The 25,298-nt window shown below is 51.7% G+C and overlaps 2 protein-coding genes across 8 annotated transcripts in view; one reads left to right on the top strand and one right to left on the bottom strand.

Annotated features, from left to right (window-relative positions):
• The window catches only part of CCDC22 (coiled-coil domain containing 22), a 21,407-nt gene extending 4,066 nt beyond the window's left edge, over positions 1–17,341 (top strand). Inside the window, exons 3-18 of one of the 2 annotated variants that reach the window (XM_012471583.2) lie at positions 1,873–2,005; positions 2,752–2,858; positions 2,984–3,050; positions 3,149–3,327; positions 13,544–13,738; positions 14,304–14,366; positions 14,458–14,577; positions 14,998–15,117; positions 15,214–15,330; positions 15,440–15,541; positions 15,624–15,731; positions 15,978–16,073; positions 16,319–16,378; positions 16,456–16,530; positions 16,969–17,098; positions 17,183–17,341. In XM_012471583.2, coding sequence (XP_012327006.2) covers positions 1,873–2,005; positions 2,752–2,858; positions 2,984–3,050; positions 3,149–3,327; positions 13,544–13,738; positions 14,304–14,366; positions 14,458–14,577; positions 14,998–15,117; positions 15,214–15,330; positions 15,440–15,541; positions 15,624–15,731; positions 15,978–16,073; positions 16,319–16,378; positions 16,456–16,530; positions 16,969–17,082 — 1,656 coding nt within the window. In that variant the 3' untranslated portion in view covers positions 17,083–17,098; positions 17,183–17,341. Of the gene's footprint in view, positions 1–1,872; positions 2,006–2,751; positions 2,859–2,983; positions 3,051–3,148; positions 3,328–13,543; positions 13,739–14,303; positions 14,367–14,457; positions 14,578–14,997; positions 15,118–15,213; positions 15,331–15,439; positions 15,542–15,623; positions 15,732–15,977; positions 16,074–16,318; positions 16,379–16,455; positions 16,531–16,968 lie in introns of both variants that reach the window. The other variant, XM_012471582.2, reaches the window with a different exon arrangement.
• On the bottom strand, positions 17,130–25,298 carry FOXP3 (forkhead box P3). Of its 6 annotated transcripts, XM_064364352.1 has the most exons (11): positions 24,735–24,969; positions 24,101–24,205; positions 23,864–24,002; positions 23,363–23,450; positions 23,189–23,293; positions 22,206–22,293; positions 21,913–21,993; positions 20,749–20,899; positions 19,962–20,038; positions 18,506–18,607; positions 17,131–18,327 (listed from the first exon to the last, which is right to left on the bottom strand). In XM_064364352.1, the coding sequence occupies exons 1-11, from the start codon at positions 24,945–24,947 to the stop codon at positions 18,178–18,180; spliced, it is 1,299 nt and encodes a 432-aa protein (XP_064220422.1). In that variant the 5' UTR covers positions 24,948–24,969; the 3' UTR covers positions 17,131–18,177. The 6 variants fall into 6 exon arrangements, with proteins under 6 accessions (XP_064220417.1, XP_064220420.1, XP_064220422.1 ...); XM_064364347.1 differs by having other exon boundaries at positions 17,130–18,327; positions 23,189–23,450; positions 24,735–25,298; XM_064364350.1 differs by having other exon boundaries at positions 17,130–18,327; positions 23,864–24,205; positions 24,735–25,054.

The following is a 25,298-nucleotide window of genomic DNA, read 5'->3' as shown; positions in this document are numbered from 1 at the left end:
AGAGAGAGTGAAACCCTAACTCCAATAAATAAATAAATAAATAAATAAATAAATAAATAAATAAATAAATAAATAAAAGGCCAGGCACAGTGGCTCATGTCTATAATCCCAGCACTTTGGGACGGGGAGCAGATCACCAGAGGTCAGGAGTTTGAGACCAGCCTGGCCAACATGGTGAAACACCATCTCTACTAAAAATACAAAAATTAGCTGGGCGTGGTGGTGCGTGCCTGTAATCGCAGTTACTCGGGAGGCTGAGGCAGGAGAGTCGCTTGAACCCAGGAGGTGGAGGTTGCAGTGAGCTGAGATCGTGCCACTGCACTCCAGCCTGGGCAACAGAGCAAGACTCCGTCTCAAGCAAACAAACAAACAGAAACTGGTACATGTGGCTGTTTGGCCCCCAGCAGCCTTGGCAAAAGGAGGCTCTCTTAACCCAGCTATGTGCTGTCCCTGTAGCCCTCCTCAACTCAGCACTGCCGTGTTGTGGCATCTTCCTCTTAATATGCCCTTGTCCTGGCAGCAGTTTCTGTACCTTAGCCACTTCCATATTTTGGCACCTTCCCCACTCCTGGAATGAGTGTATCAGCCACAGCTCTTTGATCGCAGATGTTGGGAAAAATCCAAAGTAAAGTAGCTTAAAAGCCAGTGTTTTTCATACTTATTTGACCTTGAGCTTCCAAAATAAAAATATCTTGCGTTGTGACCCAGTATACTCCTAAGTATAGAATAGTCATGGCTTCTAAGTGTGCCCTGTGCCAGGCCCTGTGGTAAGTAACATGGTGTTAACTCATTTAATTCTCAGGACAACCTTCTGCTGTATGTACTGTTGGTATCCCCTCCTTCAGGTGAAGAAAGTGAAGCACAGAGAAGTTAAGTGATCTGCCTGAGGTCGCATAGTTCGTAAGAGGCAAAGCTTGGGTTTGAATCCAGGAAGTGTGCTTTCAGAGTCTATCCAGCTCCAAAGCAGTGGCAACTCTGGAAGAAAAAGGCCTTCCTAGGCCGGGCGTGGTGATTCCCACCTGTAATCCCAGCACTTTGGGAGGCTGAGCTGGGAGGATTGCTTGAGCCCAGGAGTTTGAGTCCAGCCTGGCCAACATGGTGAAACCCTGTCTGTACTAAAAATACAAAAATTAGCCAGGTGTGGTGGTGTGCACCTATAATCCCAGCTACTTGGGAGGCTGAGTGGAAGGATCACTTGAGCCCAGGAGGCAGAGGTTCCAGTGAGCCAAGATCATGCCACTGCCACTGCACTCCAGCCTGAGCAACAGAGCAAGACCCCGTCTCAAAAAAAAGAAGGAAAGAAAGAAAGAAGGAAAGAAAGAAAGAAAAAGAAAGAAATAAAGGAAAAGAAAAGAAAAGAAAGAGAAAGAGGCTTTCTTTCTCTCCTGGCCTGTTTCCCCAGTCCCCATCCAGAACCCTCGTGAGTCCTTTTGTTCTGAGCTATTGCGATTCTGGTCTTTTTTGCCTGTATATTTTTAGGCACTCTTTCTATAATAGGTAGATTTGCTCTTTACCTATGATATGGGCTCCAAATATTTTCCCCCAACTTGTCATTAACTTTTGACTTTGCTTATTATATTTTTCTTTAAATATTTTCTTTCTTTTCATGTATTCAAAAATACCCATTTTTCTTTTATGGCCTCCAGATTTTGAGTCATAGAAAGGCCAGAGCTTTAATCTTATTTCCTGTTCTCTGTGTCGTTCACTGCCATCACTCTGTGGCTCCCTGGAGGGCCTGGAGGCCTTGGGGAGCTGGGGGAGGTTGGGAGGGTGGTGGTTAGTGAGAGAGTGGGAGCATTTGCAGCCTAGGCCCAAGTCTTCCAGGGCAGGAGGACCCTGTCTGCTGCCTGATGGCCCCCCCACCACTCTCAGGACCTTGGCTATCCCTTGGAGCTTGGCTATCAGAACTTCCTCTACCCCAGTGAGCCTGACCTCCGAGACCTGCTTCTCTTCTTGGCTGAGCGTCTGCCCACCGATGCCTCTGAGGACGCAGACCAGCCTGCAGGTACTGGGTGTCTGGGGTGTGGGCGGGGGGGGGGGTGGCGGTGAGGGGAGAAGAGGGCCTTCCGGGGCGCTGTAGGGGCTGAGAGAGGTAGAGGTGGTGAAAACGTTGGTGGGTAGGGGTGGCAGTATGTGTCTTTAGGAGAGCTAGGCAGGAGGATTAGGCGTCAGAGAGGGGCTATAGGGCAGCAGGCAGGGGGCTGAGGTTGAGCTGAACCCGGGTGGTACATTGGTGCTGGGAGGGGCCTCCTTGACTCAACCCCTAGGCCCTCCCTCTCTCTCATTCCACTCTAACCAATTAGGCCTCCTGGGTGCTGCTCAAACACACCCCAGCACACTTCCACCTCCATGCCTTTGTATCGTGGGTTACCCTTCCACTAGGTACCCTCATGGTTCACTCCCTTACCTCTTTGAGGTTAGCCTCCTCTCAGCCCCATCCTGATCCCCGACTGGCTGCAGTCTGGATGGTACTCAGGATCCTATTCATGATCTCTCTCCTCTGCTAGCTTGCTGGCTCTCTGAGGGCAGGGACCTTTATCCAGTTTGTTCCACAAAGTAGCCCTAGTGTCTAGAACAGCGACCTGTACATAGTAGGTGCTCAGTGTTTGTTGAATGACTGAACGTGAGAGCGCAAGCTGGATAAATGTGTATCTCTGGATGGGGGTCAGGAGTGGAGGCTGGTCTCCTAGGGAACGCCCTTTTGGATTTGCAGCATTGTCACCTGATTCACTTCCTCCCCAACCCCCACAGGTGACTCAGCTATTCTCCTCCGGGCTATTGGGAGCCAAATTCGGGACCAGCTGGTGCTGCCTTGGGTCCCGCCCCTCCTTCGCACTCCCAAGCTGCAGCACCTCCAGGTGGGACCCCTGACTACAGTGGATTTTCTCTTGTCCCCATCTGGGTGCTCAGGGTTTTGGCTCCCTCCCCCCGGCGATCCTCATCCCACTTCACCCTGGAGGTTCTGAGCCTGCTCTCCCACCAGGGCTCGACCTTCCAGAAGCCATTCCATGCCAGCAGGCTGGCTGTGCCCGAATTGAGTTCCAGAGGCGGTGAGCATGAGGCTGTGGAGGGGTGAGGAGGAAGGTGGGGGAGACCCTCGTGGCGTTGCCCATGCAGCAGAGCCAGCTGACTCTCTTCCTGCCTCCAGAGCCACAGGAGTTCCAGGCGAGTCCCCTGCTGCTTCCAGCCCCTACCCAGGTGCTCCAGCCTGTTGGAAGGGTGGCCTCGCTCCTCGAAAACCATACCCTGCAGCTCTGCCAGCAGACAGGCCGAGACCGGCCAGGAGATGAGGACTGGGTCTGCCGGGCATCCCGCCTCCCACCCCAGGTACAGCCGGATGCCTGGTTCCCTGCTGTCCGGGCTGCTGCTCAATGACATTCCCTCTGGTCCTCTGCCCCTCTCCTTTTCCACTTGGCCCCTCCCTTCCATTGTTTTCCCTCTGTGTGCACTTACCCAGCTCCCCACCTGAAAGAACACTGGAGTCAGAAAAATGGAGAACCTGGGACAAGTCAGTATCCCTCCTCAGAACCTTGGTTTCCTGTGCTAAAAAATCAGGTGGTAATACTGCTCTTCTCTCAGGGCAGTAGTTAGACTGAATACTGTGCATGAGATTCCTGGCAACTGGAGCAATCCGGATTTGCTACCTGGCTCCTTTTTCTGTTTCCAAATTTTTTAAATTTAATTTATTATTATTACTGTTTATTTATTTATTTTTGGAGGAGGAGTCTCTCTCTGTCACCCAGGCTGGAGTGTGGTGGCGTGATCTCGGCTCACTGCAATCTCCATCTCCCAGGTTCAAGCGATTCTCCTACCACAGCCTTCCCAGTAGCTGGGATTACAGGCACCCACCACCATACCCGGCTAATTTTTGTATTTTTAGTAGAGACAGGTTTTGCTGTGTTGGCCAAGCTGCTCTTGAACTCCTGACCTTAGGTGATCCACCTGCCTTGGCCTCCCAAAGGGCTGAGATTACAGGCGTGAGCCACCACGCCCGGCCTAATTTTTATTTTTAGAGACAGTGTCTCACTCTGCCTCTAAGACTGGAGTACAGTGGCATGATCATAGCTCATTGTAGCCTCAAACTCATGGGTTCAAGTCATCTTCCCATCTCAGCTTCCTGAGTAGTTGAGACTACAGGCGCATGCCACTAACTTTTTAATCTTTTGTAGAGATAGTTTCTTGCTATGTTGTCTAGGCTGGTCTCGAACTCCTGACCTAAAGTGATCTTCCTGCCTCAGCCTCCAAAAGCGCTGGGACTGCTGGCGTGAGCCACCATGCCTGGCCTTTTCTTCTTGTTACTATGCCTTTCTTCCTGTCTCTTAGCCTCTTACTCTTTCTCTGTTTCTGCACTTGTCACTGATGTTCCTTTTTCCCATTTCTAGGTTTTTGCACAATCTCTGCCTGTCCCCATCATTCTAGTTCTATGTTTTTGCTGCTCCTCTTTCTTGCCTCTCTCTCGTCTCCTCATTTCTGTACTGAATTTCTCTCTCTCTCTACTTCTCTATTTGTTCCTCCTTCTCCTCTGTCCACTTCTTTATCTGTCCCCTTATTCTGTGTGTACCTGTGTATCTGTGTCCCCTTCTGCTCTGTCCACCTCTGTATCTGTCCCCTCTTCCTTGCTGTCCACCTCTGTATCTGTGGCCCCTTCCCACTCCACTTCATCTGTCCTTTCTTCCTCTCTTTCCACCTCTGTATTTGTCCCTCCTCCCCTTCTGTCCTTCTGTCCACCTCTTTATCTGCCCCCTCTTCTTCTCTCTCTTTTTTTTTTCTTTTTTTTAATTGCATTTTAGGTTTGGGGGTACATGTGAAAAACATGCAAGATGCATAGGTGCATACGTGGCAGTGTGATGTGCTGCCTTCCTCCCCTTCACCTATATCTGGCATTTCTCCCCATGCTATCTCTCCCCAACTCCCCACCCCCCGCTGTCACCCCCCTCCCCCCAACAGACCCCAGTGTATAGTGCTCCCCTCCCTGTGTCCATGTGTTCCCATTGTTCAACACCCGTCTATGAGTGAGAACATGCGATGTTTGATTTTGTGTTCTTGTGTCAGTTTGCTGAGAATCATGGTTTCCAGGTTCATCCATGTCCCTACAAAGGACGTGAACTCATCGTTTTTGATGGCTGCATAATATTCCACGGTGTATATGTGCCACATTTTTCCTGTCCAGTCTATCATCGATGGGCATTTGGGTTGGTTCCAGGTCTTTGCTATTGTAAACTGTGCTGCAATGAACATTCGTGTGCATGTGTCCTTATAGTAGAACGATTTATAATCCTTTGGATATATACCCAGTAATGGGATTGCTGGGTCAAATGGAATTTCGATTTCTAGGTCCTTGAGGAATCGCCACAGTCTTCCACAATGGTTGAACTAATTTACACTCCCACCAACAGTGTAAAAGTGTTCCTATTTCTCCACATCCTCTCCAGCATCTGTTGTCTCCAGATTTTCTAATGATCGCCGTTCTAACTGGCGTGAGATGGTATCTCAATGTAGTTTTGATTTGCATTTCTCTAATGACCAGTGATGATTAGCATTTTTTCATATGCTTGTTGGCTTCATGTATGTCTTCTTTTGTAAAGTATCTGTTCATATCCTTCGCCCATTTTTGAATGGGCTTGTTTGTTTTTTTCTTGCAAATCTGTTTTAGTTCATTGTAAATTCTGGATATCAGCCCTTTGTCTGACGGGTAGGCTGCAAAAATTTTTTCCCATTCTGTTGGTTGCCGATTCACTCTATTGACTGTTTCTTTCTCCGTGCAGAAGCTGTGGAGTTTGATTAGGTCCCATTTGTCTATTTTGGCTTTTGTTGCCAATGCTTTTGCTGTTTTGGTCATGAAGTCCTTGCCTACGCCTATGTCCTGAATGGTTTTGCCTAGGTTTTCTTCTAGGGTTTTTATGGTGTTAGGTCTTATGTTTAAGTCTTTAATCCATCTGGAGTCAATTTTAGTGTAAGGTGTCAGGAAGGGGTCCAGTTTCTGCTTTCTGCATATGGCTAGCCAGTTTTCCCAACACCACTTATTAAACAGGGAATCCTTTCCCCATTGCTTGTTTTTATCAGGTTTGTCAAAGATCGGATGGTTGTAGATATGTTGTGTTGCCTCCGAAGCCTCTGTTCTGTTCCATTGGTCTATATCTCTGTTTTGGTACCAGTACCATGCTGTTTTGATTACTATAGCCTTGTAGTATAGTTTGATGTCCAGTAGTGTGATGCCTCCCACTTTGTTCTTTTTGCTTAGAATTGACTTGGCGATGCGGGCTCTCTTTTGGTTCCATATGAAGTTTAAGGTGGTTTTTTCCAGTTCTGTGAAGAAGGTCATTGGTAGCTTGATGGGGATAGCGTTGAATCTGTAAATTACTTTGGGCAGTATGGCCATTTTCACGATATTGATTCTTCCTAACCATGAACATGGAATGTTTCTCCATCTGTTTGTGTCCTCTCATTTCGTTGAGCAGTGGTTTGTAGTTCTCCTTGAAGAGGTCCTTTACGTTCCTTGTTAGTTGTATTCCTAGGTATTTTATTCTCTTTGTAGCAATTGTTAATGACAGTTCGTTCTTGATTTGGCTCTCTTTAAGTCTGTTATTGGTGTATAGGAATGCTTGTGATTTTTGCACATTGATTTTTTATCCTGAGATTTTGCTGAAGTTGCTTATCAGTTTCAGGAGATTTTGGGCTGAGGTGATGGGGTCTTCTAGATATACAATCATGTCATCTGCAAATAGAGACAATTTGACTTCCTCCTTTCCTAATTGAATACTCTTTATTTCCTTTTCTTGTCTGATTGCTCTGGCTAGAACTTCCAGTACTATATTGAATAGGAGTGGTGAGAGAGGGCATCCTTGTCTAGTACCAGATTTCAAAGGGAATGCTTCCAGTTTTTGCCCATTCAGTATGATATTGGCTGTTGGTTTGTTGTAAATAGCTTTTATTATTTTGAGATATGTTCCGTCGATACCTAGTTTATTGAGGGTTTTTAGCATAAAGGGCTGTTGAATTTTGTTGAAGGCCTTCTCTGCATCAATTGAGATAATCATGTGATTTTTGTCTTTGGTTCTGTTTATGTGGTGAACTACATTTATAGACTTGCGTATATTGAACCATCCTTGCATCCCCGGGATGAATCCTACTTGATCATGGTGGATAAGCTTTTTGATGTGCTGTTGTAATCGGCTTGCCAGTATTTTATTGAAGATTTTTGCATCTATGTTCATCATGGATATTGGCCTGTAGTTTTCTTTTCTTGTTGAGTCTCTGCCGGGTTTTGGTATCAGGATGATGTTGGTCTCATAAAATGATTTGGGAAGGATTCCCTCTTTTTGGATTATTTGGAATAGTTTCAGAAGGAATGGTACCAGTTCTTCTTTGTATGTCTGGTAGAATTCGGCTGTGAACCCATCTGGACCTGGGCTTTTTTTGGGTGGTAGGCTCCTAATTGCTGCCTCGACTTCAGACCTTGTTATTGGTCTATTCAGGGTTTTGACTTCTTCCTGGTTTAGGCTTGGGAGGAGGCAACTGTCCAGGAATTTATCCATTTCTTCCAGGTTTTCTAGTTTATGTGCATAGAGTTGTTTGTAATAATCTCTGATGATGGTTTGAATTTCTGTGGAATCTGTGGTGATATCCCCTTTATCATTTTTTATTGCATCTATTTGGTTATTCTCTCTTTTCTTTTTTATTAATCTGGCTAGTGTTCTGTCTATTTTGTTGATCTTTTCAAAAAACCAGCTCCTGGATTTATTGATTTTTTGAAGGGTTTTTCATGTCTCTATCTCCTTCAATTCTGCTTTGATCTTAGTTATTTCTTGTCTTTTGCTAGGTTTTGAGTTTTTTTGATCTTGCTCCTCTAGCTCTTTCAATTTTGATGACAGGGTGTCAATTTTAGATCTCTCCTTTCTTCTTACGTGGGCACTTATTGCTATATATTTTCCTCTAGAGACTGCTTTAAACGTGTCCCAGAGATTCTGGTATGTGGTGTCTTCATTCTCGTTGGTTTCGAAGAACATCTTTATTTCTGCCTTCATTTCATTGTTTATCCAGTCCACATTCAAGAGAAAGTTGTTCAGTTTCCATGAAGCTGTGCGGTTCTGGGTTGGTTTCTGAATTCTGAGTTCTAACTTGATTGCACTGTGGTCTGAGAGACTGTTTGTTATGGTTTCCGTTCTTTTGCATTTGCTGAGGAGTGATTTACTTCCAATTATGTGGTCAATTTTAGAGTAGGTGTGATGTGGTGCTGAGAAGAATGTATATTCTGTGGATTTGGGGTGGAGAGTTCTGTAAATGTCTATTAGGTTTGCTTGGTCCAGGTCTGAGTTCAAGTTCTGGATATCCTTGTTAATTTTCTGTCTCGTTGATCTGTCTAATATCGACAATGGGGTGTTTAAGTCTCCCAGTATTATTGTGTGGGAGTCTAAGTCTCTTTGTAAGTCATTAAGAACTTGCCTTATGTATCTGGGTGCTCCTGTATTAGGTGCATATATATTTAGGATCGTTAGCTCTTCTTGTTGCATTGATCCTTTTACCATTATGTAATGTCCTTCTTTGTCTCTTTAGATCTTTGTTGCTTTAAAGTCTATTTTATCAGAGATGAGAATTGCAACTCCTGCTTTTTTTTGCTCTCCATTTTCTTGGTAAATCTTCCTCCATCCCTTTATTTTGAGCCTTTGTGTATCCTTGCATGTGAGATGGGTTTCCTGGATACAGCACACTGATGGGTTTTGGCTTTTTATCCAATTTGCCAGTCTGTGTCTTTTGATTGGGGCATTTAGTCCATTTACGTTTAGGGTTAATATTGTTATATGTGAATTTGATCCTGCCATTTTGATGCTAGCTGGCTGTTTTGCCCATTGGTTGATGCAGATTCTTCATTGTGTTGATGCTCTTTACCATTTCATGTGTTTTTGGAGTGGCTGGTACTGGTTGTTCTTTTCTATGTGTAGTGCCTCTTTCAGGAGCTCTTGTAAAGCCAGTCTGGTGGTGATGAAATCTCTGAGTACTTGCTTGTTCACAAAAGATTTTATTTTTCCTTCATTTATGAAGCTTAGTTTGACTGGATATGAAATTCTGGGTTGAAAGTTCTTTTCTTTAAGGATGTTGATTATCAGCCCCCACTCTCTTCTGGCTTGTAGGGTTTCTGCTGAGAGATCTGCTGTGAGTCTGATGGGCTTCCCTTTGTGGGTAACCCGACCTTTTTCTCTGGCTGCCCTTAGCATTTTCTCCTTCATTTCAACCCTGGTGAATCTGACGATTATGTGCCTTGGGGTTGCTCTTCTAGCGGAATATCTTTGTGGTGTACTCTGTATTTCCTGGACTTGACTATTGGCCTGCCTTGCTAGGTTGGGGAAGTTTTCCTGCATAATATCCTGAAGAGTATTTTCCAGCTTGAATTCATTCTGTTCGTCACATTCAGGTACACCTATCAAACGTAGATTAGGTCTTTTCACATAGTCCCATATTTCTTGTTGACTTTGTTCATTCCTTTTTACCCTGTTTTCTCTAATCTTGCTTTCTCGTTTTATTTCATTGAGTTGATCTTTGACCTCTGATATCTTTTCTTCTGCTTGGTCAATTCGGCTGTTGAAACTTGTGCATGCTTTGCGAAGTTCTCGTGTTGTGTTTTTCAGCTCCATCAATTCACTTATATTCCTCTCTGAGTTGTCCATTCTCGTTAGCATTTCATCAAATCTTTTTTCAAGGTTCTTAGTTTCTTTGCATTGGGTTAGAACATGTTCTTTTAGCTCATGGAAGTATCTTATTACCCACTTTCTGAAGGCTGATTCTGTCTTTTCATCACACTCATTCTCCATCCAGTCTTGTTCCCTTGCTGGTGAGGAGTTGTGATCCCTTGTAGGAGGAGAGGTGTTCTGGTTTCGGGTGTTTTCATCCTTTTTGTGCTGGTTTCTTCCCATCTTTGTGGATTTATCCACCTGTCGGCTTTGTAGTTGTTGACTTTCTGATTGGGTCTCTGAGTGGACGTTCTGTTTGTTGTTGATGAAGTTATTTCTGTTTCTTAGTTTTCCTTTTAACTGTCTGGGCTCTCTGCTGTAGGACTGCTGAGGTCCACTCCAGGCCCTGCTTGCCTGGGGATCACTTGCAGCAGCTGCCGAACAGTAAAGGTTGCTACCAGTTTCTTCTTCTGCTTTGTCCCCGAAGGATACCTGCCAAATGTCAGTCTGAGCTCTCCTTTATGAGGTGACTCTTTGGATATACTGGGGTCGGGAGCTGTTGAGGAAACAGTCCTTTATATTAGCTCAGGTGCTGAGCTGTGAGCCCCGTTGTTCATTCAGAGCTGCTGGGCTGGTAAATTTAAGTCTGCAGCAGCAGAACTCATAAACCCCCTTTTTTTTCCCAGGTGTTCTGTCCCAGGGAGTTATGGCTTTATGAGTTTCCGCTGTACTGCTGCCTTTTTTTTTCTTCATGGCTGCCCTGCCCACAAGGATGCAGCCTAGTCACTCTCAGCCTGCAGAGGCTTCGCTGAGCTGCTGTGGGCTCTGCTCAGCTGCCATGTGAACTTCCCTGCAGTCCTGTTTATATGGGTGTAGTTAGAGCTGGTTCCGCAATGTTGGCCCACCTCTGTAATCATGGACTTTCTCTGTAATGGCAGGTTGCTGCAGCAACAGCAGGCTGCCTCAGTAATGGCGGACGCCCCTCCCCCACAGAGCTGGACCGTCCCGGGTTCAGCTGTGCTTGCTGTGAAACTCTCAACCCAGAGTGTTTCCAATTGCTGTTTTTTTGTTTTTGTTTTTGTTTTTGTGGGGGTGGGACAAGCCGGGCCTGATCTCCTGGCTCCCTGCCTCAGAGCCTTTTATTTTTTTGTTCAACGGACGGCTCTCTACCAGGTGACCTGGTTGCCTGTTGAATAGGTTCTGGGATCTGTGTGATTTCCCGTGCGGCGACCCACTGTGCCGCTGAAACTGCGGCTCTTAAATTCGTGCTGCTTTTTTTGCCCAGGAATCTCCTGGCCTGGCTCCCTGTTTCAGCTCCCCTTGCTGGCTAAGTGGGAACACAGTCCCGTTTACTCTGCACCTGGAGCCGGCCAAAACAGCTGCACTGGCGACCCATGGGACTCCTCCGCCTGCGAATCTCCTGGTCTGTGGGCAATAAAAATCCGTCTGGAAATGCGGCATCCACTCACCCTCTGCACTTTCACTCGGAGCTGCAATCCTGAGCTGGATCTAACCGGCCATCTTGGAACTCCTCACCTCTTTTTTTTTTTTTTTGAGATGAAGTCTCGCTCTGTCTCCCAGCTGGAGTGCAGCGGTGCGATCTTGGCTCACTGCAACCTCCGCTTTCTGGGTTCAAGCAATTATCTTGCCTCAGCCTCCCAAGTAGCTGGGACTACAGGTGCACACCGCCACACCTAGCTAATTTTTTGTATTTTTTTAGTGGGGATGGGGTTTCACTGTGTTGCCGAGGCTGGTCGTGAACGCCTGAGCTGAGGTAATCTGCCCACCTCGGCCTCCCAAAGTGTTGAGATTACAGGCGTGAGCCACTGTGCCTGCCCCCCCCCACCTCTTTTTTGAGACAGGGTCTTGCTCTGTCATCCAGGCTGGAATACAGTGGCATGATCAGGGCTCAAGGCAGCCTCAAATTCCCAGGCTCAAGCAGTCTTCCCACCTCAGGCACCTAAGTAGTTGGCATTATAGGCATGCACCACCACATCCTGCTAATTTTTGTATTTTCTGTAGAGACGGGGTTTTGCCATGTTGGCCAGGCTGGTCTCGAACTCCTGACCTGAAGCCATCTGCTTGCCTTGGCCTCCCAAAGTGCTGTGATTACAGGCATGAGCCACTGCGCCCAGCCCCCTCTTCTTCTCTATCCACCTGTTTGTCCCCTCTTCTTCTCTATCCATTTCTGTGTCTGTCCCCTCTTCCCCTCTGTCCACTTCTTTATCTGTCCCCTCTTCCTTTCTGTCCACCTCTGCATCTGTCCCCTCCTTCTTTCTACCTCTCTGTCACACCTCTCCCTCTGTCCATTTCTTTATCTGTCCCCTTTTTCTGTCTACTTCTCTTTCTGCCTCCCTCCATTCTGCCCTCCTATTTCTGTCCCCTCTTCCTCTGTGTCCACCCGGGTATGAGTCCCCCTCCCCTTCTGTCCACCTTTATATCTGTCCCCTCTTCCTCTCTGTCCATCTCTGTATTTGGCCCCCCTCCCCCTCTGTCTGCCTCTTTATTTGTCCCTTCTTCCTCTGTGTCCACATCTCTGTCTGGCCCCTTTCTCTGTCTTCACCTCTGTGTTTTTCTTTTTTTTTTTTTTTTTGAGACCAAGTCTCACTCTGTTACCAGGCTGGAGTGCAGTGGCATGATCTTGGCTCACTGCAACCTCAGCCTCCTGGGCCAAGTAGCTAGGACTACAGGTGCCCGCTGCCATGCCTGGCTAATTTTTGTATTTTTAGTCAAGATGGGGTTTCACCATGTTGGCCAGGATGGTCTCAATCTCTTGACCTCATGATCTGTCCGCCTCGGCCTCCCAAAGTGTTAGGATTACAGGCGTGAGCCACCGTGCCTGGCCGTCTGTCTCTGTTTTTATAATCTATAGTAATTTTCACACATAAATGTGGAGAGAATATTCTAATGAATCCTATGTACCATTTTGCCAACTTTTTTTCATCTGTTCTCTCCCAACTTTTTCTTTGTTGCTGTATTATTTTAAAGCAAATCCCGGATATCATGTGATTTGAACTCTAAATACTTAGGACTACATCTGTTCACTCATAAAGACTTTCAGTTTTCAAGGTAACCACTGGGCCATTTTCATGACTAATGAAGTTAACAATGATATCTTTTTTTTTTTTTTTTTTGAGATGGAGTCTCACTTTGTTGCCCAGGCTGCAGTGCAGTGGCATGATAACGGCTCACTGCAACCTCCACTTCCTGGGTTCAAGCCATTCTCTTGCCTCAACCTCCCAAGTAGCTGGGATTATAGGTGCACACCACCATGCCTGGCTAATTTTTGTATTTTTAGTAGAGTCAGGGTTTCACTGTGTTGGCCAGGCTGGTCTTAAACTCCTGACCTCAGGTGATCTGCCAACCTTAGCCTCCCAAAGTGCTGGGATTATAGGCATGAGCCACTGTGCCTGGCCAACAATAATATCTTAATACCATCCGACACTGAGTTCATAATCAGATTTTCCCAGTTATCTTGAAACTCTCTTGTTCTTGTCCCTCTCTTGTCTCTCTCTGCCTCCTTTTGTGCCTGGCACCTTGGATTCCCTGTCTCTGCCCTGTCCCCTGATATCCCGTCTATGCTTCTCTTGGATTTGGGGTCTCTAGGCTCACTCTCCTCTCTTCCTACATCCTTCTCCAGCATGGGGGCTAGTGGGTGGAGAGAAGTATGTCTGTGAGCAAGAGGAGACCCCTGTCCTCAGGGAGATCCCAGGCCGGTGGGGCAGGAGAGTAGGGCAGGGCCTGCTTTAGTGGGAGGGCTGGAGAGAGTGGGGGTGACTTGTCTGTAGCCCTTTGTCAGGGGGCCCTTGGAGGAGGCAGGACCTTGGAGGCTAGGCAGGCCCCTACACCCTCCTGCTTCCCCTGCCTTTTCTCCCCAGGAGGACACACGGGCTCAGCGGCAGCGGCTGCAGAAGCAACTGACTGAACATCTGCGCCAAAGCTGGGGCCCGCTTGGGGCCCCCACACAAGCCCGAGACTTGGGAGAGCTGCTGCAGGCCTGGGGGGCTGGTGCCAAGACTGGTGCTCCTAAGGGGTCCCGCTTCACACACTCTGAGAAATTCACCTTCCATCTGGTGGGTGCACCTGTGGACATGGGATGTGCTGATGGGCGTGGCAGGCTTGGAGGATGGCTTTTTGTATAAGCACCACCCCTTTATCCACACGGGGTCCTATGTTCCCACTGAACAGGCCCTCGCCCCACTGCGGGGTGGGTACCCAGAGGGGTCCCCTAGCTTCACAGGGACTTGACTGGAGAAAATGTGGATAGGTGGGAACCGTGCAACGGTGTGAGGGTGTTCTTAGGGCAACATCCCCTTTCCCTAGGCAGTTTCCTCTGAGCATATCTTCTCTCCTAAGACGTCCACTCTGAGGGGCCCCCATCCTTCTCATGGGCATTTGAGGCTTGAGATATGGGGCAGGTAGGTAGGAGCTGTATCTGGGTCAGGGAGCTTTTTCCACAAGCAAGTACTCCGGTCCAGGGTTGCAGATGGTGCCTTTACCCTCAGAGTCACAGGCCGCCATCAGTGGTTGAGTGGGCATGCATGCAGCACCAGGGACGGTTCTCAGGGGAGGCTAAGGCTGGGCCACGCGAGGAAGGGCCTTCCCTGACAGCCAGGATGCCCCTTGTCACTCCCTCAGGAGCCCCAGGCCCAGGCCACTGAGGTGTCAGATGTGCCGGCCACCTCCCGGCAGCCTGAACAGGTGAGCAGAGCTGGGTGGAGGGGTGGTGTCTCAGCCCCTTGCTTGTCTTCTGAGCCTGACACCCCAACCCTGACTGGCCGGGGCCTCCCAGGACATGTGGGCAGCTCAGGAACAGGAGCTTGAGTCCCTTCGGGAGCAGCTGGAAGGAGTGAACTGCAGTATTGAGGAGGTTGAGGCCGACATGAAGACCCTGGGCATCAGCTTTGTGCAGGTGAGGGGCAGGTCGGGCTGTGCATTGGGGTAGGTCAGAAGGAGGGCCTCGGGGTGTGAGGGACTAGATGGGGCAAGAGGTGCTCTGTAGAGGTCTGCAAATGGCAGAAGGGTTCCTGGGAGCTGTTGGGGATCTGTGGGGCTCTTGAGGGTGGCTGTGAGAATCAGGCCAGGGTGAGGGTCTGTGAGCATCTGTAGGGTACCACGGGCCTGCATGGGCAGGGGATTGGGGGATCCTCGGAGGGTCTGTGGGGATCTGTGGGGCACCACAGGTCTGCAAAAACAGGAGATTTGGGGGGTCCTTGGGGTCCTTGGCACCAGCATGGAGCTGTTAGAGGGGCCTGTGGGGGCCACAGGGGTGTATAGTCATCTGTGGAGCTCCATGGGGGCTGCGGCATGTGATCGGGTATCCGTGGGCCAGGCAGAGTCTGAGTGCCGGCAGAGTGAGCTCAGCACAGCGGAGCGTGAGCAGGCCCTGCGCCTGAAGAGCCGCGCAGTGGAGCTGCTGCCCGATGGGGCTGCCAACCTTGCCAAGCTGCAGGTGGGTTTGGGGCTGTGGCTGGGCAGGGAGAGGTAGGGTGGGGTGGGGCGGGGTTGGAGGGCCCAGCCTGTGTGACACATACCCACCCCCCACCAGCTTGTGGTGGAGAGTAGCGCCCAGCGGGTCATCCACTTGGCGGGTCAGTGGGAGAAGCACCGGGTCCCACTACTCGCTGAGTACCGCCACCTCCGAAAGCTGCAGGATTGCAGAGAGGTAAGCAGTGGGGCCCTGGGCTGTGGGTGGGCCAGGGCAGGCTCGGTCCCTCTCTAGGTGGCCATCCCTGTGCTCTGCTCACTGTCTTCTGCCTATGGGCTCCTGGCAGCTGGAATCTTCTCGACGGCTGGCAGAGATCCAAGAACTGCACCAGAGTGTCCGGGCGGCTGCTGAAGAGGCCCGCAGGAAGGAAGAGGTCTATAAGCAGCTGGTACGGCCTGTGTGAGGGACCTGGGTGGCTTAGGAGGGTGAGGGGTGGGTCCTGGGGGAGTGCCTGCTATGTCCCTGCCTAGGTGTCAGAGCTGGAGACTCTGCCCAGAGATGTGTCCCGGCTGGCCTACACCCAGCGCATCCTAGAGATCGTGGGCAACATCCGGAAACAGAAGGAAGAGATCACCAAGGTACACTGCCAGGGCCCCATGGAGGGTGGGTCGTGTGCGCTGTCAGGCGTAGTGTGGTGGCACGGGGACCTCACACCCCCAGGTAGACAGAGCTGTCCAGCCACACCCTGACACAGAACAGTCACACACAATCCATCCCAGTCACCCCTGATGATGACACAGTCCCTGTCTGCTGCACATGAGCACCCTCTACTGCCAGCCACCCTGCCCCAGGCAGGGGCTCATGGCTACCATGGTGTCTGCCAGATCTTGTCTGACACAAAGGAGCTTCAGAAGGAAATCAACTCCCTCTCTGGGAAGCTGGACCGGACGTTTGCAGTGACTGATGAGCTCGTGTTCAAGGTGTGGGGCAGGCTGGGCGGGAGTGAGTGAGGTGACGCTGGGCTGCTGTCTGTGCATCTGCTCACGGGCTGGCTGGGGTCCAGACCCGGGCCCTGTGTGAGGCTGGAGGTGCACTGATGCCCAGGGCTGGCTTTGTTCCATGGAGGATGAAGCTAGTGGGGCTGTGGGAGAGGGTGGCCTTCTTGGAGCATAGAGATGGTCGGGGGCAGCCCACTGATACCTTTGAGGTCCCTGTGTCTGGTCAGGATGCCAAGAAGGATGATGCTGTTCGGAAGGCCTATAAGTATCTAGCTGCCCTGCACGAGGTGAGGGAAGTGTGCCTGGGGCGGGGCCACTGGGGGTGGGTGGGGCTGGGTGCAAGCCTTTTTCCTGCTGTCCCCAGAACTGCAGCCAGCTCATCCAGACCATCGAGGACACGGGCACCATCATGCGGGAGGTTCGAGACCTCGAGGAGCAGGTGAGGCCTGGGGGCAGGATAGGGGGCCAAGGCAGACCAGGGAACAGTTAGTTCCTCAGGTTATGCTGAGAGAGGCCGTGGAGCCAGACACAGCCTATGGTCAGAAGCCCAGCCCTGCCCCCTAGTGCCTGTGCCTGTGACCTAGGACAGGCAAGTGGCCTACTGTGAGCCCCAGCTTCTACCCCAAGGGCCCTCCTGCCTGCTTCCCAGGGCCGTGAGCAGAGGCTTCAGCTTGAAGATGTAGGGAGAATCCTGCCAGGTGGTGAAGGATGCTTTGGGTGGAGGGAACACCACGTGAGAAGGCCTGGGCATGGGACAGAGCAGGCTGTGGTTGGAGGTGGTGGGAGGGGCCCAGAGCAGGCTATGATGGGGGCTGGCGAGCAGGAGCTGGGAAAGGGGCTGTGTGTGCTGAGAGGGCATGTGTTCACGTTGCCTCAGATCGAGACAGAACTGGGCAAGAAGACCCTCAGCAACCTGGAGAAGATCCGAGAGGACTATAGAGCCCTCCGCCAGGAGAACGCTGGCCTCCTGGGCCGGGTCCGGGAGGCCTGAGGAGCCGCTGGCAGAGGTCTCTCCCCAGCCTCAGGCAGGGATTTGGGGTGCTGGAGGCAGTGGCCAAGCACCTGCCCTCACTACTCCCTCTGCTGCCTAGTTCCTTCTGCTGCCGCCTTGGACCCAGACCCCTGCCCACTGACCACAACCCTTATCTGAGGTGACAGTCCAGCATGTGGGGAGCTCAGCTGCAGTTTATTGGGGAGGGTATTGTGGGTTGGGAGCCTTGGATCCCAAATAAATGAGGAGTTCCTCTGCACTCTAAGCCGAGGCATGGATCAGGGCTCAGGGCATGGGAGTGAGGTGAGTGGCAGGGGAGACACAGGGTATTTTTGACAAGTCAGTGTGTGTGGCTATGTGTGTCTGCATGGGACTCAAGAGACCCACTGGGGGGCTGTGTGTGTGCACATGTGTGAGATATGCAGCTGAGTTCTAACGGGCCACGTGTGTGACCGAGCATGTGTTGGGAGCTGCATGAGACCATGTATGAGCAATTATGTGTCTGTGTGGCTTTGTGGGACCTGAGATCCTGAGGGCACTGACGCTGCTTCTGTGTAGGCCTCTGGGCACACCCTTGTGTGACAGTGCCCCTGTGGGCCCTGAGGCTGGCTGTGGGTGTGTGCCTTGGGGTATGTGGGTTGTCAGGGCCATGCTTGTGTGTGATTGTGTGATGACGCAGCTTTGAGGTTGTTCGAGTGTACTGAGGCAGGCTCTCTGTTTTGGGATTTGTGTTGAGTGAGGGACAGGATTGTGACATTTTGTGTGTCTGTGTGACTTTTCCAGCCCTGAAGTCATCTGTGCGAGCAGCTGAGGCAGGCTGTTTGGCTGTAGGGCTCAACTGGGGTGTGTGTCTGGGGTAGAGGTGGGGGCTGGGGCTGGGACTGGGGCCCCTCTGACCAGCCTTGGGGCAAAGGATATGATGGGGGAGGGGGTGGCTGCCTACGGGGGAGCAGGGGCCCTTGCAGGCAAGATGGTGGAAACCTCACTTCTTGGTCCCTGTGGGCACATCCAGGGCCTGTCATCCCTGTCCCCACCACCTCTGCCTCCCACCAGTTTGGCCCCTGTTTGTCCATCCTCCTTTCCTTGGTCTTGAGGTCAGGGGCCAGGTGTAGGGTTGGAACACCTGCTGGGCCTCTGGCTCCGTTTCTTGCGGAACTCCAGCTCATCCACGGTCCACACAGCCCCCTTCTCGCTCTCCACTCGCACGAAGCACTTGTGCAGGCTCAAGTTGTGGCGAATGGCGTTCTGTGGAAGGCCAGGGACAGGGAGCAGGTGGGTGTCAACCTCTGAGGCCAGCAGCTGCCAACAACCCACCTCCTGATCCTCCCCAATGTGCTTATCAGCCCAGCCCCAGGCCTGCTCACTTCGAACTGTGGTGGCACTCGAGGCCATCCCAGCCACCACCACCTCCAGAGGAGCTCACCTTCCAGGTGGCAGGATGGTTTCTGAAGAAGGCGAACATGCGTGTGAACCAGTGGTAGATCTCATTGAGTGTCCGCTGCTTCTCTGGAGCCTCCAGGATGGCCTGGAAGTTGGGGGGTGGGGTAAGGGGCATGTTCCCAAAAGTTGGGATTTAGAGGGGCTGTGACCTACCCTGAGCCATCTGACATGGGGGTGGAATTGCAGGGGCAGGTGATCAGGGACAGGACTAGATGTGGGGTGAAGCACAGAGTCAAAGATGGTGTTATAAAAGGGGTAAAGTGTGGGGCCGGGCAGGGTTCGATGTAGGGTGTGGGTATGGTTGTCTGGGATTAGGTAAGGGATTGGGGCTGAGGTTGGGAGTGGGTCTTGTTCAGGGCTCAGGCTGGAGTGAGGTGAAAGGTCTGGGATGGAGTTGGAGCTGGGGTTCTCCATGGGGGTGACATTCTCAGGAGTGGGGTCAAGGATTTGGAAGGGGTAAAGGGCCAGGCAGACTTAAAGGTCAGGGAAGAGGTGGGTTAAGAGTCAGGCTGGGAGTGGACTCAGGTGGGTCTAGGGGTGAAGGATGGGATGACGTGGCTTTAGGTCAGGAGCCAGAGATGGGTCGAATTATTGAGTATCTTACATGTCAGGGACATGGTTAGGTGGTTAGGCTTGGGGCAAGGATGAGGTTAGTTGTGGGGTTTGGTGTGGAATGAGGCTGAGGGTCAGATAATTTGATCAGTTTGGATTCAGGAATGGGATTACAGAGTTAGCAATGATGATTGCAGTAAGGTCGTGAGCCAGGATGGGGCTAGGTTAGGGCTTCAGTTCAGAGACAGCTGGGGAATACCTGGTATCATGTAGGGGTTAGGTTCAGGTTTGGGGTTAGGTGTGGGGCTAGGATGAAGGTTCTGAGAAGGCATTGGGGAGACTGAGATGAAGGAGTTGGGATGGGGTGATGAAGTTAAGGGTCAAATGGGTGTTATAAGGAAGGGTTGGGGATGGGGCCCAGCCGGGGGCATATTGACATATGGGGTACATTGGGGCCAGGGAAGGAGATGGGGTTGGGTTGGCGTAAAGGCAGGGGAAGGAATTAGAGTAAGAGCTAGGGTATGTCTATGGCAAAGTGCAGAGATGGGGTTAGTTTTGGGCTATTTTATAGGTCCAGGAGAGGGTTAGGTATGGGGCTGAGGTGGATATCTGGAAAGGGGTAGGTTTAGGGTCAGAATTTGGCATGCTCTGGCCTGGATAGTGGTTTAGGTTTGGATGCGAGGACAGGATCCTCTGTGAATCACTGTTTAGGGTGAAGCCAGGATAAGGGGTCACATTTGAGGCATGGCTTGGGGCTCCTTTGGGCTGGGGCTTGGAAATGGAGAAGCCCACTCTGAGGGCACTCAGAGAGAGACAGGAGTTCGGGAGGCAGGTCCCCCATCCCGTCTTTCTCTTCCTCCTCCTTGGGGCTGAGCTGCTCTGCTTACCCAGCGGATGAGCGTGGCGTAGGTAAAAGGGGGCCGCATGTTGTGGAACTTGAAGTAGTCCATGTTGTGGAGGAACTCTGGCAGAGGGTGGGGATGAATCAGGCCCCATGTAGGACCTCCTAGCTAGCTCCCTCTCCCCTCTCCCTACAAGGTGAGTCTACAGGCCTGAGATCCCACCATCAACACCCATGTCCATGGGCACAGGTACTGTCTGCTGAGCACCTGACATAAGTTGTATAATTTATTCTTTGCACCACTTCTGCCAAGATAGTTCTCCCCGAGGTTGAAAAGAAGCGGAGTAACTTGCACACCAAAGGGATGCAAGAGGTTAAATGGCAGAGCCGGGATGCCAGTCAAGGTCTCTGATCCCTGCTAAGCCCACAGGCCCGGCCTGGTGGAGAGCAGTGGATTGGTGAGCTTGGGTGAATCCATCCCAATTTTCCTTAGTCAAGGGAGGAAAGGAGGTGTTCCTGTAATTCCTTAGCAGGGCTCTCCCTTCTGATGACTGAATGGAGTAGCTGGAGTCCAGAGTGGGTGAGGCATGACCCCAATCCCCAGTGGAGACAGGGCTATGGCAGGACACTCGAGACTCTATAGGGGGCTTTTAGGTCACTGACATCCTGAGAGGAAGCTTTTGTGAGCGGATGCATTTTCCCAAAGGCTGAGTGGTGGTAGCTGCGGTGGTGGTGGTGGGAAGGGGCAGTATGGAGCTCCTTTGCACCCTCCTCCCAGAGCCGGTCGGGATTAGGAGCTTGGGGACACCGTGTAGTGCAGGGACCATTCTTACCTGGGAATGTGCTGTTTCCATGGCTGCCCCACAGGTGCCTCCGCACAGCAAACAGGCTGTCGGGGGCCTCCCGGGGGCCAGACCAGGCTGGGACCATGCTGCCTTGGCTGCCAGCAGCTACAATGCAGCAGGAGGCCTTGTCAGATGATGCCTGGGAGGGGAAGAGGCTGGTGACCCAGAGGCTTAAACTTCCCACTTTTTTATTTTTTTTTTCCTTGCTCTGATTGCCCAGGCTGGAGTGCAGTGGTGTGATCTCAGCTCACTGCAACCTCCGCCTCCCAGTTTCAAGCAATTCTCCTGGCCTCAGCCTCCTGAGTAGCTGGGATTACAGGCATCCACCACCACATCTGTCTGATTTTTGTATTTTTAGTAGAGCTGTGGTTTCACCATTTTGGCCAGGCTGGTCTCGAACTCCTGGCCTCAGGTGATTCACCTACCTTGGCCTCCCAAAGTCCTGAGATTACAGATGTGAGCTACTTCATCTGCCCTCACTTTATTTTTAAAACAGTGTTTTTCAAAGCAAGGACGCCCTCTTCTCAATTCCAGCCTGAGGTGGAATCCCACAAAACAGCATGAGCAGTATTTATTAGAGCACGGGTGCGGATGCCATATGTGGCCACCGATGCTGGGACCATGAGCTGGGGTTGAATAGGGGTTTTTACCACCCAACTGTGACCTTGGGAAAGTCACCTAAACCTCCCTGGCCTCAATTTTCCTCATCTGTATATTGACATCCTGAGAAATAAATTACCGCCAGCAAAGCACTCAGAAACAGTGCCTGGCCCCTAGGGCGGCTTCATGTGCATGTGACCTGTGTGGTTATGTGACACCCTGTGCTTTGTTTAATGCTCTGTGGTTGCCATCTTGAAATCTGAACAAGGGGCCCTGTAGGTTACATAGCTGGTCCTGCTGGCACACAGCCTGCGTCTTTGGCTATTTGCATTTGCTTTGACAACTCAGGATCACAGTGTTTGAGAATCTTAGGGTCAGAGGGTTTGTAAGTGGAGGGGGATAGATTTCCAGGTCTGGGCATGTTTGGAGCTGGGGACAGGGGCCCCTAGCTCTCAGGGCCTGCATGTGAGGTTAGGTTCCCTGCACCCTGCAGGCCTCCTCCCTGCCCCCCAGCAGTCTGAGTCTGCCACCAGCAGGCCTGGGGTTGCTCACCACAGATGGAGCCTTGGGCACTGCCATTTTCCCGGCCAGGTGGGCCTGCATAGCACTCAGCTTCTCCTTCTCCAGCACCAGCTGTGAAATGGCACAAACATGAGGCCTCAGCCTGGCCTTTCTCTGCCACATCTTTGCCCAGGCTATGGCCTTCTATGGGAGTGCCTGCTCCTCTTCCTTCCTTTATACTAGCCCTCGTCCTGGGTGAACTTGGTTTCTGGCACATGGTGGACAGAAGGTTTTCCCCACTATCCCTATTCCCTATCCCCTATCCCCCACCGCCCCAGAATTACCTGTTGCTCCAGAGACTGTACCATCTCTCTCTGGAGGAGACATTGCGCCCTGCCCTTTTCATCCAGAAGATGGTCCTCTTGGCAGTGCCTAAGTAGGGAGATTCCATGCAGGTGACCATGACAGGGATGGCCTGGCTCAACGCTCTGAATGGGGAGGGCCCAGGCCCTCTGGGGAGGTCTCTCCTCTGAGCTCCAGCTCCCCTCCCCTTTCTACGTCAGTCTCCCTCTCACACCCCTCATTCCTTCAACATGTGCCACTTGGCACCTACTGCATGTCAGAGCTGAGCTTACCACCTGGCCAGGGTGCTGGAGGTAATGTTGGAAGTGTGGTGAGCTGAGATGGGGCCAGGCAGGTGAGAGTGGGCAAGACACTGGGTGGAGGGGATGGCCTGTGCAAAGCCTGGCTGCAAGGAAGACAGGACATTCGAGTTGCTGCAAAGGATTGTGCATAGTGTGGGGTGTGTGTGTGTGTGTGTGTGTGTGTGTGACAGAGAGAGAGAGAGGTGGAGGAACTGAGAGAGAGGAGGCAGCAGCAGCCATCTGGAAGAGCTGGAACTTTGGGGACAGTGAAATAAGGCTGGCATGTTGGCATGAGAAGTAGCAGGGCAAAGCAGTTAGGAGTTCAGATTCTGGAGCCTGGCTGTGTGGGTTCAAATCCCAGCTCTGTCACTCAGGAACTGGGAGATTTTGATCAAGACACTTAACCTCTTTGACCTCAGTCTCCTTGTCTGTAAAATGGAAGTAAATAACAGCATAAATGTTTCTTATTATACATTTGAGGAAATTGAGGTCCAGAGTAGCTAAGTAACTTGTCCAAGGTCACACAGCTAGTGAGGGATGGAGCTGGGGTTTGAACCCACAGTCTCAGAGTTTACCTCTTTCGTCTTACTACCTATTGGGATGAGGCCTGATCTAGGATCTGCACCCCAGACCTCCCTCTGCAAGCCCGGACTGGTGGACTGGCATGGGCCTGGGCCACTCACTTGAGGAAGTCCTCTGGCTCTTCGAAGACCTTCTCACATCCAGGCCACTTGCAGATGCCATTTGCCAGCAGTGGGTAGGAGCTCTGGGGTGTGGCTGAAAGGGTGCTGGGGGGACAAAGGGTGTCAGGGGAGGGGATAGAAGGTCGAGGATCCTTCCCAGCCCCGTCCACTGACCTGTCCTTCCTGGGTGCACCGGGATTTGGGAAGGTGCAGAGCAGTGTTGGCTCCCTGGACAGCCACTCCACGCTGGCCACATTGATCCCTGTAGATGGGGACAGGGCAGCTTTGGGGGCTGTGGGCTGGGCTCTGGAGCTTGGCCCACAAGGCCTCTCATTTTGAGCTTCCCACCCTCCTGAGCCTCGAAAACTCTGACTCTCAGGGGCTCTGCTGTCCCCAAATTCCCAGGCTTCTGGCAGAGAAGCTCAAAGACGGCCATTTGCAGGTGCTGACATTTTGACTAGCTTTGTAAAGCTCTGTGGTTTCATAATTTTGACATTCGGCATCTTTAAGGTTCTGCATCTGACGTTTTTTGGAGGTTGGAGTTTCCAAGCCTCTGAGACCTGACACCTTTGACGTCCAGAGGACTGCAATTCAGAATAGCCTACACTGCTCATGGCCAAGGATCTGGGGACTTGGGGGTTCTGTGAAGCCATGGGGTATGGGCTGGGGTGTTACCAGGTGGGAGGCCAGGCCGGGCCTTGAGGGAGAAGACCCCAGTGGTGGTGGTGGGCGGCGGGAGGCTGATCATGGCTGGGCTCTCCAGGGGGTGCACCTGCAGCACAGAGGTCCGGGCGTGGGCATCCACTGTGGAGAGCTGGAGGGCACATGTGGGCTGTGGCTCAGCCTGACTTGGGGCCCCTCCCCACAGTTCGCCCACCTGCTCCCTCCTCCCTGCCCATTCATGGTCCATACCTGGTGCATGAAATGTGGCCTGTCCTGGAGGAGTGCCTGTAAGTGGGGCAAGGGGCCCAGCCGTGCCCCGGAGGGTGCCACCATGACTAGGGGCAGTGTGGGCAGCTGGGCAGAAAGGCAGGTGGGTGAGAGGTCATCCTCATCCTCACTGTTCTGTGTCTAATTCATATACTCTGCACTGCAAGCCCACATGGTAGATACTATGATCGTCCCCATTTTACACATGTGGAAACTGAGGCTCATGGAGATCGAGTGATTTTTTTTAAGATCAAACAGCTAATAAATGGCAGAGCTGGCCTCAACCCCGTCACCTCACCTCCTTGAGCCCCAGTCTTCCCTTCTTGTCACATGGGGATGGGGACACATAACTATGCCCATGGGACTATGATATGGCATCCTCCTCTCCTGAGACAGGGATTGGGAGGTCGGGGAGAGCCTCCGATCTCTGAGGCCTGGCAGGTGGGGACTTTCTTGGCCCTGCAACATCTGCATAAGTCACAGACTTGCCTGGGACCCAGAAACCACTTCCTGTGCCCCAGCCAGCCCCCCTCCCACCTGGTGCCACAGTAAAGGTCGGCACCTGTAGGCCCAGGTACCCCACCCTGCCTGCCCCATCCTGGGCCCTGGGCCTCACCTGCAGCTGCGATGGTGGCATGGGGTTCAAGGAGGAGGAGGAGGAGGCATGGGCCCCGCCTCGAAGATCTCGGCCCTGGAGGGCTCCCCCTGGGCCCCGGGCCCCCAGCAGGTCTGAGGCTTTGGGTGCAGCCCTCCAGCTGGGCGAGGCTCCTGGGGATGGGCCAAGGGCCAAGGAAGGGGCTGAGGGCTTGACTGGCCTGGGGTTGGGCATCGAGTCCTTGTCCGAGAGCAGGCTGCATAGACAAAAGGGAAAGGAGTCACACGTGTGCTGGGGCAGTATGAAATACTTGACCACCTGAACCACGTGGACACCCCTCTGGTCAGAGCAGGCATTGGCTGGGACGTCCCAAAGGGCCCCACAGCTGCACCCCAGCTCTGGACACACACACACACACACACACACACACACACACACACGTGCGTCAGGAACATAGGTACACGTGGACACCCCTCTGGTCAGAGCAGGCATTGGCTGGAACATGTCCCAAAGGGCCCCACAGCTGCACCCCAGCTCAGGACACACACACACACACACACACACACGTGTCAGAAACACAGGTAC

Source organism: Aotus nancymaae, unplaced genomic scaffold (assembly GCF_030222135.1).
Source record: "Aotus nancymaae isolate 86718 unplaced genomic scaffold, 86718_ANA_hifiasm-v0.15.2.pri h1tg000058l, whole genome shotgun sequence".
NCBI classification, from domain to species: Eukaryota; Metazoa; Chordata; class Mammalia; order Primates; family Aotidae; genus Aotus; species Aotus nancymaae.
The sequence above is the reverse complement of the archived record's forward strand: the minus strand, read 5'-3'. Positions and strand labels throughout refer to the sequence as shown.

Excerpts from the sequence above, each read along its gene's own strand:
- FOXP3 (XM_064364347.1), bottom strand. The coding sequence starts at position 25,217 with ATGTTCCAGCCAATGCCTGCTCTGACCAGAGGGGTGTCCACGTGTACC. Across the intron at positions 20,900-21,912 it reads TGCCCAAGGCTCCATCTGTG|GCATCATCTGACAAGGCCTC; the intron begins GTGAGCAACCCC and ends TTCCCCTCCCAG. Across the intron at positions 20,039-20,748 it reads TGGAAACAGCACATTCCCAG|AGTTCCTCCACAACATGGAC; the intron begins GTAAGAATGGTC and ends ACCCTCTGCCAG.